Source organism: Nycticebus coucang, chromosome 11 (genome assembly GCF_027406575.1).
Source record: "Nycticebus coucang isolate mNycCou1 chromosome 11, mNycCou1.pri, whole genome shotgun sequence".
In the NCBI taxonomy this organism is placed as follows: domain Eukaryota; kingdom Metazoa; phylum Chordata; class Mammalia; order Primates; family Lorisidae; genus Nycticebus; species Nycticebus coucang.
This window is the reverse complement of record NC_069790.1, coordinates 113073155-113089643: the sequence shown is the minus strand read 5'-3', so window position 1 is coordinate 113089643 and position 16489 is coordinate 113073155. Positions and strand designations below refer to the sequence as shown.

At 45.5% G+C, this 16489-nt stretch overlaps 2 pseudogenes and 1 gene segment (V, D, J or C); all 3 read right to left on the bottom strand.

Annotated features, from left to right (window-relative positions):
- Positions 1-1332: 1332 nt before the first annotated feature.
- LOC128598253 (T cell receptor beta variable 5-6-like) lies at positions 1333-2340 on the bottom strand (annotated as a pseudogene). The gene is made up of 2 exons (XR_008383604.1): positions 2292-2340; positions 1333-2168 (listed from the first exon to the last, which is right to left on the bottom strand). The product of XR_008383604.1 is annotated as a T cell receptor beta variable 5-6-like (transcript).
- Positions 2341-10181: 7841 nt separating this feature from the next.
- LOC128598395 (uncharacterized) lies at positions 10182-14705 on the bottom strand (annotated as a pseudogene). The gene is made up of 5 exons (XR_008383619.1): positions 14525-14705; positions 12051-12175; positions 11468-11613; positions 10703-10861; positions 10182-10588 (listed from the first exon to the last, which is right to left on the bottom strand). The product of XR_008383619.1 is annotated as an uncharacterized LOC128598395 (transcript).
- Positions 14706-14996: 291 nt separating this feature from the next.
- On the bottom strand, positions 14997-15781 carry LOC128598394 (T cell receptor beta variable 3-1-like). The segment is given in 2 exon segments: positions 14997-15496; positions 15591-15781. Coding segments are annotated over 2 exon segments (549 nt in total).
- Between the last annotated feature and the right edge of the window lie 708 nt (positions 15782-16489).

The following is a 16489-nucleotide window of genomic DNA, read 5'->3' as shown; positions in this document are numbered from 1 at the left end:
TGTCAAATGGTTTATGAAGTGAGTGTATGATGCCCCATAATCATATCATTGTATACACTTATGATTTAATAAAAAAATTAAAAAAAAAAAAAGGGGCAAAAGACTTAAACAAAAAACTTTCTGAAGATGACAAATAACCAATGAACATGAAAAAAAAATGCTCATTGTCCCTAATCTTCAGAGAAATACAAATCAAAACAACTCTGAGATATCAATTAACCCCAGTTATATTAGCCCACATCACAAAATCCCAGATCTGCCGATGCTGGTGTGGATGTGGAGAGAAGGGAACACTTCTGCACTGCCGGCAGGATTGCAAACTGACACAGCCTCTATGAAAGAAGTATGGAAAATTCTCAAAGAACTAAAAATGAACCTTCCATTTAATCCTGCAATCCCATTACTATGTATCTACCTAGAGAAAAAAAAAGTCATTTTACCACAAGGTCCTTTGCACTGGAATGTTTATTGCAGCTCAATTCATAATTGCCAAGAGTAACTATTTCTAGTGGGTGAATCCCCACAAGTAAAACACACACGCAAAGACAAGCACACTAACATCACACAATCCATGTCTTTTAATGGTCGAGAATGATAAGCTTCTATTCCTGAGCACAGTTCATGTTTCTTTTCTTTTTTTATTTTGTTGTTGTTGTTGTTGTTAATTTCTGAGAAGCACCTTTGCTGATGTTTCCAGCCCCAGTGGATCTCTTAAACTATGGTTGTGGTGAGAAATTTTCTTTTTACGGTATTGTGAAATTAGACAAATGTGGCTATATCATAATTGTCTTTGTTCCAAAACAATGTTGTCGAAATCCAACTTTAGATACAATTAGTGTGCTTTACAGTACTGGTTATTAATCCTGACTGGGAAAACACATTTACTAAGATTATTGAGGAAGTTATATGGAAGAGGAAGGCAGGTGTAAGCTAGTCCTTGACAGATGTGCAGTGTCTGGTCCTGTCTGGGAGTAAGAGTTTCCTCCAGCCCGTGGGATAGGGAGCACAGATGCAGAGGGCGCAAAAGGATGCCAAGATGAGGAAATGCTCAAGAGCTCTTAGCGATCACAGAAGGTGACTAGATCCGGGTGGGATGAATGTCAGAAGGGGAGCCCTGGGGGCAGAATTTATCTTGGGGAAAACTGAAGAGACTGCCCATTTGTGATCAAAGGTAACACAACTGCCTCTGTGTTTGGGGAAGTACCTTACTACCCTCAGGACTCAATATTGGGACCAGATATGAGAACCCACTCCAGAGCTATCACACCAGGCAACTGGATATTTGGCGATGTCCCCAAATGGAACTGGCCATCAGGCGATACCACTTGCTAGAAGGCCTTGCTTTATATTATTTCCTAGTTATTGAAGGTATTGGGTTCAAGCTGCCCAGAGCACTGCCTTGAGCCCGCATACACTCTCTATTTCTTTTCCATCATTTTTGATCATGTTCTTTCTCCCAACTTTCCCCAATTTTCTTTCTTCTTCTCCAACTATATAAAGCAACCCCCACAGACTCTACCTTTTATAGTACACTATTAATAATCTTGACCTCAAAATGACATCCTCTGCTCTGAAAAATGGGGTGCCAGCTATTAGACTACAAACTCTTCCTCTACCCCAATGTCAGGCAAAGAAGACAATTTTGAACTAAAATTGCTAAAGCAGCACCGTCCTCTGAACAGACACTTTTGGCCTTGTTTCCCCTAGCCCTGAATGACAGGAAATCCCAGGAAGCATTTCCCAGCACCCTGATGCCATTTTCTTCCCCCCCTCCCTACAATCTACAGGTTGTCACAGATAATGACAGGTATGAGTTTGCTGCATGCTGAGCAGGGAAGTTTGTGCACAGAATGTTGGTGGCTCTGCAGGGCTGTGCCAAGCTGCTGGCACAGAAATACAGGGCTGAGTCCACCAGCTCCAAGGTGCTCATGTTCAGCTCAGAGGGATAGTCACAGAACTGGTGACCTGAGAATAGATTAGGGATGTTTCCTTTCTTTCTCTCTTTCCCCTCATAATACTGACTGAGGAACTGGGGGCCCTGACCCAGGGCCTGTTGGTACCAGGTCACACTGGCATGCCCAGAGGCAGGGAACACCTCGATGTCACTTGCTGTCCTCTTGCTTTGATCAGGTGTCTTGGAGTTTGGGTGACTCTGGCCTCTGCTGGGCCTTTGGGGAAAACAGACGGTGAATGAGCACAGGAGGCAGCCTGGAGGGGCCTCCCCAAGGTCAAGTGGAAGAGCAGGGGTGAGCAAGCTCAGAAAAGGATGCTGTCCTGTCTTCAGGGCTCACCTGCTCCCAGGAGGCAGAGTATCACCCAGGGGAGAAGCCTGGAGCCCATGGTATGGGGAGCTGGTGGCACTGAGCCTCTGTGCTCAGGGCTTGGTCTTCTTGGGTAGAGCTGAGCTCTGGGCTTTGCTTTTCCTGATTGGACGAGTGTCCTGTGATGTCATCATTCTGTGGTCATCCCCTGCAGGCCTCCTGACGTCTGATGCTTTCCTATTTGCAGAGCAAAATCCACTGGACCTATGAGGGAAGGAGCCCTAGGCTGGAGAACGAACACGGGAAGGAACCCAGTAGTGCCTTGGATCATGCATGTCGTAGAAATGTTCCATCTCTTCCAGGGACTCACCTGTTCCCAGGGGACAAAAGCCCATGCAGCAGTGTTACCTGGAGCCCAAGATGGGGTGTCAGAGAGCTGGGCAGGTCTCACTGTGCTCAGGGTTCTGTTCCACCGAAGACTGGACTTCTGGGCATCCCTTCTCTTGTGCACACGAGGCTGTAGTGTTGCTGCTCCGATGTCACAGTGCCTGCAGGTTCCCACACACCTGCCTCCCTTGCTGGGTCCCTGGCTCAGCCGATCCAAGACCACTGCTTTGTCCTGCAAATCTTCTCACATGGTACTTGGGACTAGATTGGGTTGCCCCAGGCTGGGCAAGGGTTACGTCCCATGTCCATCCCGCACTCAGTTCCTTTGCTTTTCCTTTCACACAGTTAGTTCCTCTGTCTGTCTCTGCCCAGAGCATGTAGGCTATCCCATTCCATCACTGACCTTTCATTCTCCCTTGCACGTTCACAGAGACTCCTTAGCAATGGAAGGGCTGAAGTTTGTGGCTCCCTGTTGGGGCAGCACACCTGCAAGTTCATGTCTATGTTATCAAACCTTCTAGTGGATAAAAGTATCTAACAAGGTTGCTCCTTAACCCTCCGTATCCCAGGCAGCCAGCTCTGGACTCCTTAGTACTTTCACAGCGCCCCCACGTGGTCTATTGGGAAACAACCAAGATTTTACTTTTGTCATGCATCCAATGTTTCCAACCTCCTTCCCCCAAAACTCAGTGCCCAAAGTGATCATATTTGAACCTCAGGCCTTTATGGAGGTAATTAAGGTTAAATGAAGTCATGACTGGATTTCGGATTCAGTGACCAGTGTCCTTGTAAGAACAGAAGACAGGAGCTCACTTGCTTGCCCTCTACCCTCAGCCATGTGGGGATACAAGATGAGGGCCCTTCGCAAGCCCAGGAGAGAGCCCTCACCACAACCAACATGCTCACACCCTTCTCTCAGACTTCTAGCCTCCAGAATTGTGAGCAAATAACTTTGTTGTTTAAGCCACCACTCTGTCGTACTTTTTATGGCAGCCTGAACCGGCTTATACAGCCTTTTTGCCACAGTGCAAGGGACCTGGGATGTGTTTAAATTAATAATGATCTCACTCTTATGCCCAATGTGCTTGTTGTTGTTTTTTTTTCCTCCTAAGAGATCAAAAGGAAACTCTATCATATTTGAGATTTATCTTTCTCAAGTGCACTTTTTACACTGTAAGGGGAAAAAAAGTGATGGAGGAAGCATTTTGCCTCTGAGAAAATTCTGATGAAGGAGATGGTGCAAAACCAGCCCCTCTTAGGTGAATGTGCTGAGAAGAACTGTGGCAGCAATTTCACAAAGTCAGCCTATCTCACTCACTGCAGATGGTCTCTTTGGATGGTTTATAATTAAAGTTCATTATTCTTCGGTGACTCCAGCCCCCTTGCTCAACACAGACCTCTCAGATCACTCTATGCTAAGTGCCCTCTAATCAGCTTACCCCCAAATAAAGAAAATAATACTCACTGCTCCCGTACTCCTGGGGAATTTATTTCTTTCCCTTCTATTCTTTCTGTTTCAGAACTTGTCTTTTTGTCTCTGTCCATTGACAATATCGTAATGTCCATTTCCTCGTAGGGAGTAAAGAACGTGTAGATACTAATTAAATGTCTAAGTTTGCCTTTGTGGTTCTATACTTGCTGTGAAACCTTCTAGGAAGGAGAGGACAGTCTGAATTAATGTAGGGTTAAAAAAATAAACAGGAGACTTGGGAAAACGGAATCAGAGAAAGATTCAATTACAGATCCACTATCACTCACTTGCTACTTCCAACTTAGTTTTCTTCCAATCTACAGTTCTTTAAAAGTTTACATTTGACTTAACTGTTACCAAATTTATTTTAATTAATTTATTTATTTATTCATTTTGCAGTTTTTGGCCAGGGACATGTTCAAACCCACCACCTCCAGTGTATGGGGCCGGCACCCCACTCCTTGAGACACAGGCGCTGCACAACTATTACCAAATTTAAAAAATAGCAAATTATATAGAGCAAATATGGGTATTCTAATATAAACTATTTCTTGACTTTTTAAATCCAAAGACAAATAATCCCATGATAGAGGAGAGATTCTGACCTAGCTGCATCTGACATTGGCAGTCAGTAGTCAATGTGCCAGTGAGCTGTGATTCATGACCAGGATCTCTTCCAAGATGGTACCCAAAAGGAAGGAAATTCCACATTGAGTGAATATTCGTGGATATAAACCACATAAAATCGTCTTAACCCCAGATGGCAATGTTCTATAACTGAATACTTTCTATGAATTTTGCTCGTACATTTAACTTATTATAACCTTCCACAACAGAAGCTGATGTGGTTTACAGGGTTTTTGATGGTAGATGAGGAAAAGTTTCCACACAAGATCACAAAAATATAAATTATCATTATAAATCACATTAAGGAAAAGTGTATTTCTCTGCTTTAAAAGGAATATGGAGACATTTTTAGATTCAATCAGATAAACTTACTGAAAAGTGTGAACGGTGGTGTCCAGAGATGAGACCACAGAGGATATGTTAGGCCAGGTTTATTGAAAGGGGAGGGTGACTCACCTGAGCAGTGCAAAGATGGTTTCTGCACCCAGGGGGGTGGTTAGAGACCCTTTATATATGGGCCGGTGAGGTGGGAACATTCCACAGGTTGCCTGTCAGGTTGGGGTCTTGTGACTTGAACTTCTAGTGGATGGGGCTAGCCAGATCCTTTGTGTATTTATCTTAGAAGGAGAGGACGAGGAGGAGGGAAAAGGGATTTGTGCATGGCTGCATTAGGTCCCAAACAGTTACTGCATCTTTTTAACTATAAAAAGAAACAAAACAGAGTATCTAAGATTACTTCAGAAATGCCTTCCACCCATGGTAAATGCCCATTACATTTCGGATATTGTAATAAAGGCATGTGAAATGTGAGAGCATTGGATCTGACTCCTTCTAAAATTGCAAACCAGCAATATCTTCTGCCTTCTTCCTCAGATGTGCCCAGTAAGGTAAGAAAGAAATATGAATACCAGACACTAATCTTAACCCATGAGAATCTTCTGGGAGGACTAGAGCTATTTGGGGGGGTGGAGCATGAATTAAGATGCGTGGTGAGTCCCAGAAGGCAGTGAGAAAACAAGCTGGTGGAAAGCATTTCAGTTCAGCTCTTGCCTTACTCCTCCCTTGCATGGAGACAGTCTGCTCTAATAGTGAAATATCTTCCTCACTCCAACCTATACAGGGAAATGACAATGATGGCTAATTGTAATGGTTCTTGGTCAGGATAGGTATAGCAGACTGAACAGGCAGACTGAGAAGGTTCCATTATCTCAATTCCTACATATCTAGGAAGTTCACAGAGAAAGTGACCAAGGTAACCTCAGTAAATATGAGCCAATTAGCAAAAAGTGGCTGACCAGTTTGGACCATCAAGTTGGGTCCAAAAAGTACAATAAAAACACAAGAAAATTGTTCACAAAACACCTTGCACCTTAGGCCAAACTCAGCATTAACCCCTTCTGCTGGCTGGGTTGCCGCAGGGGCCTATTTTACTCCCAGCTACCTGGAACACTGGTCTTGCCTGCCACTGTCAATGTCAGGTTCAGGGAGAGAAGGGAGTGCATTCCACATTATACTACCCCCGGGGCCTTACTCTCTACTTTAAACCTTGGGGACAGTATTCTTTCTTGCAAGAGGACAGACCTGTCAACAAAACTCTCTGGGCCACCATCACCCCAGCTTTTTGCAGCTGTTTCTCTCATCATGTCAGAGAGACTTTGAGATATCAGCTCATCCACTACTACAATAAGGGCAAATAGGAATTAAAAATAAGAGGTTAAATTCTCCCCGTTGAAAGTAACAGAAAAGACTTTCCCATTCCTAATCTAAGAGAGCATTTAACTTAAGTCCTGTAATTTCTTTCTTTACTCTCTTCAAAATGTATGTAAATGTTTTTTAAAAGTTAACTAAACATTTTGCCAGCTTTTAGAGCTAGGAATGTCTTTCCCAAGGACATAGAAAGCATCTCTTTGAAATGTAACCATCAAGAAGATATTACTCCTGTCCTCAGGGTTCCATGGAAGAGTAGGAGCCTAACTCAGAAGACTAACTTAACATAGGCAGGAGCCTAACTTAGGAACCTAACATAGGAACCTAACTTAACATAGGCAGAAGCCCAACTTAGGAACCTAATCAACTTAGTAGGTAGGAACCTAACTTAGGAACCTAACTTAACACAGGCAGGTCCCTAACTTAGATGCCTAACTTAAGAGAGTGCTTCCCTACAAGTTGCAAAACTATCTCTTTTCATATAAATGTCAGAAGCTTATCTTCCCTCTGAGTAACACACATGACCACCCAAATTATCAAATCAATCAAGCATGAACTATTTGAAGTGGTGCTGTCAGGTCTCCTTTGCTGAGGACTACTTCTTTTGTTTGCCTTGAGAACACATACACAATGGGTTGTATCCATTTGCCTATGTAAAAGGCTGAGATTTCTTTCCTTTGTAATTTTTAGTGAATTTCCTGTGATGGCATATCGCATCCTGGTTTAATGTGGTTATCCAATAATTAAACTGTTTTCTTTCTCCTTTACCCTACAGAGGTTTTCTAGGTTGGGAGGAGATTTTGCTTTTAATTTCATTTTCCTAACACAATCCAAGGACATTATGCTGGGGACACAGGTCAGCACCTCTAATGCAGGTGGTGATTTTCAGGGCAGCAGGTAGGAAGGAGGAGAAGTGCTTGTCGAGAAGCTCCAAACCTTGACAGAAGGATAGCATTTGTGATTCCCTGTGCTTTTCTTGTCTTATGCTCTAGCATGCACAAGGATGCATTTCTTACAATGCACGAGTCAGCCTCCAGCCTCCCTGAGACGAGATACGGACAGAATAAAGTTACCTCCTGTAGAAAGTACTGGCATCCTTAAGAAAATTAGAATCCTGACCATATAAGGAGTACTCACCATGCACTAGAGTGGTCCACAAGTGTGAGTTTATGGCACCCATGAACATGGACAGCCAAAAAGCTCCCTGTCTTGCTGGCAGTGTCCTAAGGTGCTACTGTCCCTGCCATCTCCTGTATGGGAAATTTCCCCCCACCAACACTTAGGCCCTGGTGTCTGGGAAATTTCCAGCTAAAGGTCTCTGACAGTGTCTTACCTCCTCCCTAGTGAGCCTAGTGAGCCTGCCTCTGCTCAGACATGGAGACGTGCTTTGGCAAACAGGAAGGACAGCACCAGAGACCACAAGGGGTGCGAGGTCCCTCTCTAGGGTTCCGTGGTCACTCATGTGGCTACATTCATCCATCCCCTGGGCCCACAGCTACATTTTTGTGGTGCCTGGGAACATTCCCTAAACCCCATGGCACCAGATTCCCTGGTTCTAATTACTGTTTGGTGAGTTAGATTCAATTTTGACCTCTACTGCTGGAGGCACCTGCAGCTCCAACCACACATCTCCCTGCCCTGCCCTTACTGAGGGCAGGACTGCCAGGGCCTGGGGAGAGAAGGGAAGCTGCTGGGCCTTTCCAGGGGCAGGGAATGTCTCTGAGACACAAGGCTGAGTGTCCCAGCTGTGCAACTGCATCTTCAGACACGTCAGGTGAGAGGTGACTGGTGAAAAAGACCACCTCTCTGAGTAAAAAATGTCATTGAGAGAAATCAGGAGCTCCATTCTCTTTTCCGATGCCTGTTGATACCAATAGAGGTAAAAATGAGCATGAATGGGGTATGCCTCAGAGTCACCCTCTATCCCTTCTCTATGACATAATGCTCAGGGGTCTGGCTGACTCCATGTTCTACAAGTTCTGTGGAGGAAACAGAGGCCAGAAAGAGAATCAGGCGACATTTAGAACTGACCTCATATAAACACAGGGTGGGAATGTCCCAACTGCTAAGACTTGCCTGCTACCTGGACACAGGTCAGCTGGCGTAGAAGCTTACTGTCCAGGGGAGGGTTGGGAAGGGCTGAGGCCACTCTCAGCTGGGGCTATGGTCATTGGCAGTACAAGTGAGGGGACCTTGTGGTGGCCTAGTCTCCAAGATCCTGAGCTCCCAGGGGAATGGGAGCGCCATTGCTATACTCCACCACATCCCCGCTGTGTCCTGGAGGGTGTAGGCCCTCAGTCCCTACATGAAATAGTGTGGTGAGAGGGGCTCTATGGGAACACAGGCTTCAGGAGGCCCGGTCACCCTAGACTCAAAAGAAGAGCAGGACCCTCTCTCCTCTCCAATGGCCACTGGACTCTGCTGATTTAAAATCGCCAAAATGTGGAAACAGCCTAAATGCCCACCAACCCAGGAATGGATTAACAAGCTGTGGTATATGTATACCATGAAATACTATTCAGCCATTAAAAAAAATGGAGACTTTACATCCTTCGTATTAACCTGGATGGAAGTGGAAGACATTATTCTTAGTAAAGCATCACAAGAATGGAGAAGCATGAATCCTATGTACTCAATTTTTATATGAGGACAATTAATGACAATTAAGGTTATGGGGGGGAAGCTGAAAGAGGGATGGAGGGAGGGGGGTGGGGCCTTGGTGTGTGTCACACTTTATGGGGGCAAGACATGATTGCAAGAGGGACTTTACCTAACAATTGCAATCAGTGTAACCTGGCTTATTGTACCCTCAATGAATCCCCAACAATAAATAAATAAATAAATAAATAAATAAATAAATAAATAAATAAATAAAAATAAATAAAACATTGGGAACAAGGAAAGAGAAAGAGGCGAAATAACCCTGCAAGTGTCAGTAAGGAGCAGAAATCCAGCCCCTGGGGACATTTCTCCTTCACCCTCTCCTGAGACAATTCAACCATAAGGAAATGTCAAACCAAGGGAAGGAGAGAGGATGAGTAAGGAAGCTTCCAGGCCAGGGAGCTCCCAGCAGGGAGTGGCGGGGTACAGCCTGGGCCACACTTGCTGCTTCCACAGTCCAGAGAAAGCGTCTGTGCAGACTTGGTGTTCTATCAGGGCAGGGACTCCTGGTCTGGCGTTGACTGTTCAAAAGAGAAATTAGAGAATGAACAAGCTGGAATGTAGAATGGAAATAGAGAACTATTTTCCAAATTCCTTCTCCAAAGGGTGATCCTACTGTCCTTTCCTCCTGGCTCCAGCCCTGGGCCCTTTGCCTGCAAGTACCTTACCTGAAAACCTATAGCTCAGTGGCGCATCATTCTGGGTGGCACAGTGCACTCCTGAGTTCCTAAGAAGGAGATGTGTAGAGCCCACTGGGCCTGAAGTGTCACAATAACTTGCCTCCTCAAGGGACATGCTCCGGTCCAGTGCAGATTGTGACTCTGTGGTGCCACAAGTATTTATTTAGAACTTCTTATAAAATGTTAAAAAAAAAAAAAAGATACCTTTAGAGCTGATTTATTTTGTGATTAAAAATATAAACAATAGATTTGAATGTACTTATCTTTTCTTTAATGAGTTGAGAGGGCAGAGTCACCCTCAGGTAAGAAAACGCATATAGTAAACATATGAACAGAATTTAAAGTTGCCCCATGGGTCGAATGAGCAGGTGGTGCTGTGCTCTGAACCTTCTGGCAGGATTCATACAGGAAATGTTCACCAAGCTCTCAGTTGCCCCACCGCTTCCTGTATAGGCCCAAAGGTTTGTGTACAGGGAGGAGCCGACTCTGCAGGGCTGTGTCTTGGCTGCTGGCGCACAGATACGTGGCTGAGTCTTCTGGCTGCAGGGTGTCCAGGTGAAGGTACAAGTGAGAGCTATCAGGGCACTCTGGTAAGAAGCGACTTGGCACAGTCATATTTTCACTGAGTGCTTTATAGTTGAAGATAAACATGAGCTCTGGTGGCTTCTTATCACCCTGTTTGTACCAGTACATAGCATTATGTCCCAGATTTTGTTCACATTTCAAAGACTTCTTATCTGTCATTCCCATGACCAGGTGTCTTGGTGTCTGGGTAACTCCGGTGTCCATGGGGACTGTGGGGGAAGAGGAAAAAATTCAGACAGAGCCCAGGAGGAAGAAGGGTATTCCTGCAGCCACAGGGGAAAAGCTTGGAGTTTGAGAACAGCCAATTTAAACCCAGGACTCACCTGCTCCCAGGACACACAGGACCACACAGCAGAGCAGCCTGCAGCCCATGGCACAGTCAGGCACAGATGGGTATCATGTACCTGGGATGCTCTGGGTGAGGGGCTGGGCTCTGGTCCCCTTGGCTCTGATTGGTGGGTTTTCCTGTGATGTCATCACTCCTGACAATTTCGTCAACCGCTGGGGATATTTCTCCTCACCCTTTTCACCCTTTGTAGGTTCTGAGAGAAGGTGGATTTGAATTGAGTGGGCTGGATGGATGAGCTGGGCAGAAAGAGCAGTGCAGGCTTTTCACTCCTCAGGACATTCCTCTGACAGCTGATATTTTGCTCTCTCTCTCTTTTTTTTTTTTTTCATTGAGACTGATTTAGACTCTGTTGCCCTGGATAAAGTGCCATGGTGTGACAGCTCACAGCAACCTCAAACTCTTGGGCTCAGGCTATTTTCTTGCCTCAGCTTCCGGAGTAGCTGGGACTACAGGCACCTGCCACAACACCTGGCTAATTATTTTTCTATTTTTAGCAGAGATGGGGTCTCACTCTTGCTGAGACTAGTCTCAAACTCCTGATCTCAAGCAACCTACCCACCTTGGCCAGGAGTGAGGCACTGTGCCCAGCCCTGATATTTTGCTCTTAATTCTCCTCATTACTCATTTCAGAGATCCCTCCTTGACCCACCTCTCCCACGATCCTTGTCAACAATAGACAATTTCCTCTGAAAGGAATGTCCCCCCACCCCTCTCAGGCACACAGGACAGCAGCACTCACAATGTTGCTGCCCTTGGTGTCCAGTCTCTCCTCTTGATCAGCTTGGTGGAGAGTGGGTGATGGGATGACCACAGTTCCATTCTGGCCCCATATGCGTCATCCTGGTTGGCTACGATGCCAACCAGGATCCAGGCAGGGGAAGGGGACTGAAGGAGCATAGAAAGGGCAAGCTGAGTGTTTGGGGCTTGTCCGAGCTTACAGTAAACATAGGGAGGATGTGGAAAGAGAAAGCATGTGATGCAAGATAAAAGGAAATAGACTTGAACCTCACATTACCCTGCTTGAGTTGTCTGCAGCCTGTGGTCCTGGCTAATGTAAGGATGGTGTCCTATGGACTGGCTCTCCTGCCCAGTCCCCACTCACTCCCTACCCCTTCCTCAGGCCCCAGTCTCAGAGTTTTCCTTAGAGCACAGCTCCTCCCTGTGGCCAGAGCAGCACATTGCCCGAACCACAGGCCTCCCAGCAGCCTGGCCTCAGCCACCCCATCTCCCTGACTTCACAGGGCTGAGCAGCTGGGATGGCTTTGAGGAGCCCAGGGGGAACGAAGGGGAAGGAGGCATCAGAAACCACAAAGAGTCTCCACCACTCCAGTCTTCCACACTCCCTGACACCCATTGGCTGTGTCTGGATCCCCAGGGAAGAACAAAGCAGAGAGGCCCAGCCCCTCTGGAGCCTGTGGGCCAGCTCGGATCGTCCCACACTCACTCACTGAGGAACAGGAGGGACAAGAACAGAAACACCAACACTTCCAGCCACAGATTTCTATTTGAGTTCAGCAATGAAACATATTCACAAATAGCCACCAGGGGAATAAAAGTCTATCACATATGAAGTTTAAGAAATACAATCAGTATTTCAGTGATTTAATCACTCCATGTATGTGATGCTATATTTCCTCACTTATCAAATCAGCAGAACTGAAGTGAAACTTATCTCCAAAGCTTCATTAATTCCCCAAACCAGGCTCATCAGTTCTGCAGATAACTTTCTAATTTGGGACCAGCTAGAACGACCTTACAGGGTATTTCCACTTCACCACATAAACTGTTGTTGCATCTTGACCATACAGTTCGTAGAGTATTGGAATATCGTGTGCTTTCTTAAAATATAATCTCATACCAGTATTGCCATTGTATTTTATAAAAATTGAAAATACAAACAAATATGAAGTGATCTATAATCCCTGATTTCTTATCATAAATTAATTTATCATCATATTACATATTTGAAGCCACTTTGTAATGACAATTGTAACTGAAATCAGTTTAGGTTATAAATCTATGCTACGTATAAATCTATGTTGGGGATAGGGATGATAGGTACCCACCATTTAAATCAAGTATTGATAATTTAACTTTTAAAAAAATCCAGTGATGTGTTGGGTCAGAAGGAAAGTGTTAGCATGTTACTAAGGTTTGAATTTTATTAGATATTCTGTTTGGCCCGTAAAGCAAAAAGATGTTGAGGACACATGGCAGGTTAGACATTCTTCCCCCAAATAAGCTCCGTATTCTACTTGCCACAGTTGGAAGTATTCCATCCATCGGTAACAACATCGACGCAACCCTGGTGTAGAGACTAATAGTGTTATTATTATTTTTTGATGTTTTAATTTTTATTTTTTAATCATAGCCGTGTATTTATGGGGTACGATGAGCTGTTTTTATATACAATTTAAAAGACCTACAATAAACTTTCACCTCACTTTCTTAATTTTATAATAGATATCCACCTTAGCATGGAAATGTTTAGAACCTTCTACACAGAAACAAAAAACTTAGATAAGTATGATTTTTGTGCAGTGTTTTGTTTGGCTTCCCATAACTAAGGAAAATATCAAATATTACCATGTAAAATTGAATGTAAATTGAAACCTTGAAGGATAATGAAACTGAATATCTTGATTGCTTTGACAACAGTGGCGAACATAGGCATTTCCTAGAACAAGGGGTCAGTGAAAGGTGAATTTGTCTGAATTAAAGATGTACCCAGAAAAAGAAGATGATCTCAGGACAGTGTGAATTGCAAGGAAGATGAGTGAAGAGTAGAATGATAAACATGAAGTAAATCCTAATGAAATGTCTATACAAACTCAAGGCAGAACATGCTGATGGAGGATAAATAGAGAAGATATAACTGATTTCCCAGGTAGCGGGATTTGGACCACAGAGTACTAAAAAGGAGCCTCAAGAACAAATTAGGGAATCCTCTAATTCCCTTTGCTCTGAACCCATTCCCGAGTTGAGTATGCAGAGAGGGGACTCCAGATGGCTGAGCAGAAAACAAGTTCTGGAAGGCTGGAGAGCTCAACAGAGATTTCAGAAGACATTCAGAATTGGGAGACATTGGAATTCAGACCCAACAAGAGAGAAGAGATAGCTGGAATACATATATGTAATCCCACTGAGACCCCAGAAATGTCATGCACTAGTGATGATGCCCACATGCTCGGGCTCCCTAATAGGAGGGACGAAGCAGGACCAGACCCTAGCAAATCCTCCATTCAGACCTACCAGAACAAAACCCGTCACTCTTTCCAAGAGACAACATACGCCAGTACCTCTGGGTTATATCGTCCACTATGGCACACATAATGCCCTTCGAAATCTTTTATGTAGACTATATTAGAAGTCTTATAATTGTTCAGGCCTCCCCAAATCTATCTCCCTTCTGATTCATGCTGCTGCCAGTGTCATTATACCAATTTCATCTTATCTCCCTTGGAGTAGGACCAATGACCAACTGCTGCCTATAAATTGGTGTCCAGAGTCCTTTCTATGTCTCACATTAGCCCCTGTCATCTGCCTGTTTTCTGATTTTTCTTTTTTCTTTTTTTAGAGACAGAGTCTCACTATATCACCCTCGCTAGAGTGCTGTGGAGTCACAGCTCACAGCAACCTCCAGCTCTTGGTTTTAGGCGATTCTCTTGCCTCAGCCTCCAGAGTAGCTGGGACTACAGGCGACAGCCACAACGCCCAGCTATTTGTCTATTGCAGTTTGAATGAAGCTGGGTTTGAACCTGCCACCCTTGGTATATGGGGCTGGTGCCCTACCCACTGAGCCACTGGCGTCGCCCTGTTTTCTGCCCTTGAGGAGAGTTTGAAGACGACATGCAGTCAGAATTGGGAGAGAACCCCAGCCGGCTTCCCTCCTGAGGGAAGGCATCCCCAGTGCACAGCCAGTCCCCTAACTTCACTCCTCCCTTCTCTCCAGGGCACCCGTTGCTCTGGACTTTCATGCTTCTCCAGATACTTTTCTGTTAAACAGGATGCTCCCAGATCATCTGAATTTCCTGTTTAGAAATATTCACTTTCCTCCCTCCATGATCATCAAAGATTTTTAGGAATAGTGTGTTTTCAACCATATTTTTATGTAAAAGAAGGACCAATATGTACAGGAGAGAAAGACAGGAAACAGTTTGCTCCATGAGTTAAGATCTTCAGTGCATGAGACAAGGTCCTTTTTTGTTTGCAGGGTCCTAGTACTATGGAGCTCCTCGTGAACCGCAGCTGTAGCCAGTAAATGAAATTCAGTCTGACAGCTGAGTAAGTGAAATGCAGACCTGCCCCATGGGGACACTGGCAGACTGTACTGCACCGACTGAAGCTCTGTCAGGCATCCCACATGGCAGGGAGAACAGAGCCCCAGGGAGCAGGTGCACACAGTGTCCCTGCAGCTTTCCAGCTGAGCCTGCAGGTTTGCGCACAGGGAGGCAGTGACTCTGCAGGGCTGTGTCTTGGCTGCTGGCGCAGAAATACACAGCAGAGTCGCCTGGTTCCAAGGATTCCATGTCAAGATTTATATGAGCTTTGTCTGGAGACTTAGGTGAGAAGCGACTGGGAACGGTCTCATTTACAATGAGTTCCTTATTATTGTAGGCAAACATTATCTTCAGAAATTTCTTAGAGTCCTGCTTATACCAGTACATAGCATTATGGCCCAGAGTTTGTTTACAGTTCAGGGTCCCATTTCTTCCCATCTGTGTGACAAGGTATTTTGGAGTCTGAAAAACGGCGGTGTCCAAGGGGCCTGTGAGGGAGAGAGGCAGAATTCAGGCACATCCCAGGGCAGCCTGTGGCTCTGGGCAGGCAGAAAGGCAGTGTCACCTGGACAGAGGACTCACCTGCAGCCAGGAGGCAGAGACCCAGACAGCAGAGGAGCCTGGAGCCCATGGCAGGGGCAGGAGGGCCAGACAGACCCCAGCCCAGGGTTCTGGTCTGCAGTGAGGAGAAAAGGAGGCTGTGGCTCCACTCCCCTGAGAGGGCTGTGCCTGTGAGGTGACAGCTGCAGGCCCCCCTCTCAGGGCTGCCCTGCCCTGGCCTCCTCCCTCATGTGCTGCACTTGCTGCTTTACAGGAGTGTTTTGGTTTCTGGGAACAGCTTGAGAGTCACTCCTGGGCCTGCCACAGCCTCCCTCCCCTTCCCCACCCAGGACCTCAGCCCCTCCTCCCTCCCTCTCCCTTTGGGCCCCTCCCTCAGAGTTAGGCTAGTGCCCCTTCTCTGCATCTCTTACTCCCCTTCACAGGAATGCAGGAATCCATTTTCTTTCTTTCTTTTTCTTTTTGAGACAGAGTTTCACTATGTCACCCTGGGTAGAGTACCTTGGTATCACAGCAACCTCAAACTCTCAGTCTTAAGCTATTCTCTTGCCTCAGCCTCCCAAGTAGCTGGGACTACAGGCACCTGCCACAACACCCAGATATTTTTTGGTTGTAGTTGTCATTGTTGTTTGGCAGGCTTGGGCCGGCTGGAACCCACCAGCCCTGGTGTATATGGCTGGCACCAGGATTTCATTTTCATTCCTTGCTCCTTTGAATGTCTAATGAGTGCTCAGTGACTCCTTTCCCTGACTATTTCAGAAGAGATTGACTTGAGGTCTCCCCAGACCAGCAGCTATATAAATGCAGGAATGTGGTCTAATTTAGGAGCAAACTCTGATGATGAGTCTCTAAGGGTAAAAAGTGCATCCCTAAAGCCTGTGATGTTCTTATCTCTGCAGGGGCAGAGCTTCCAGGGCACAGGA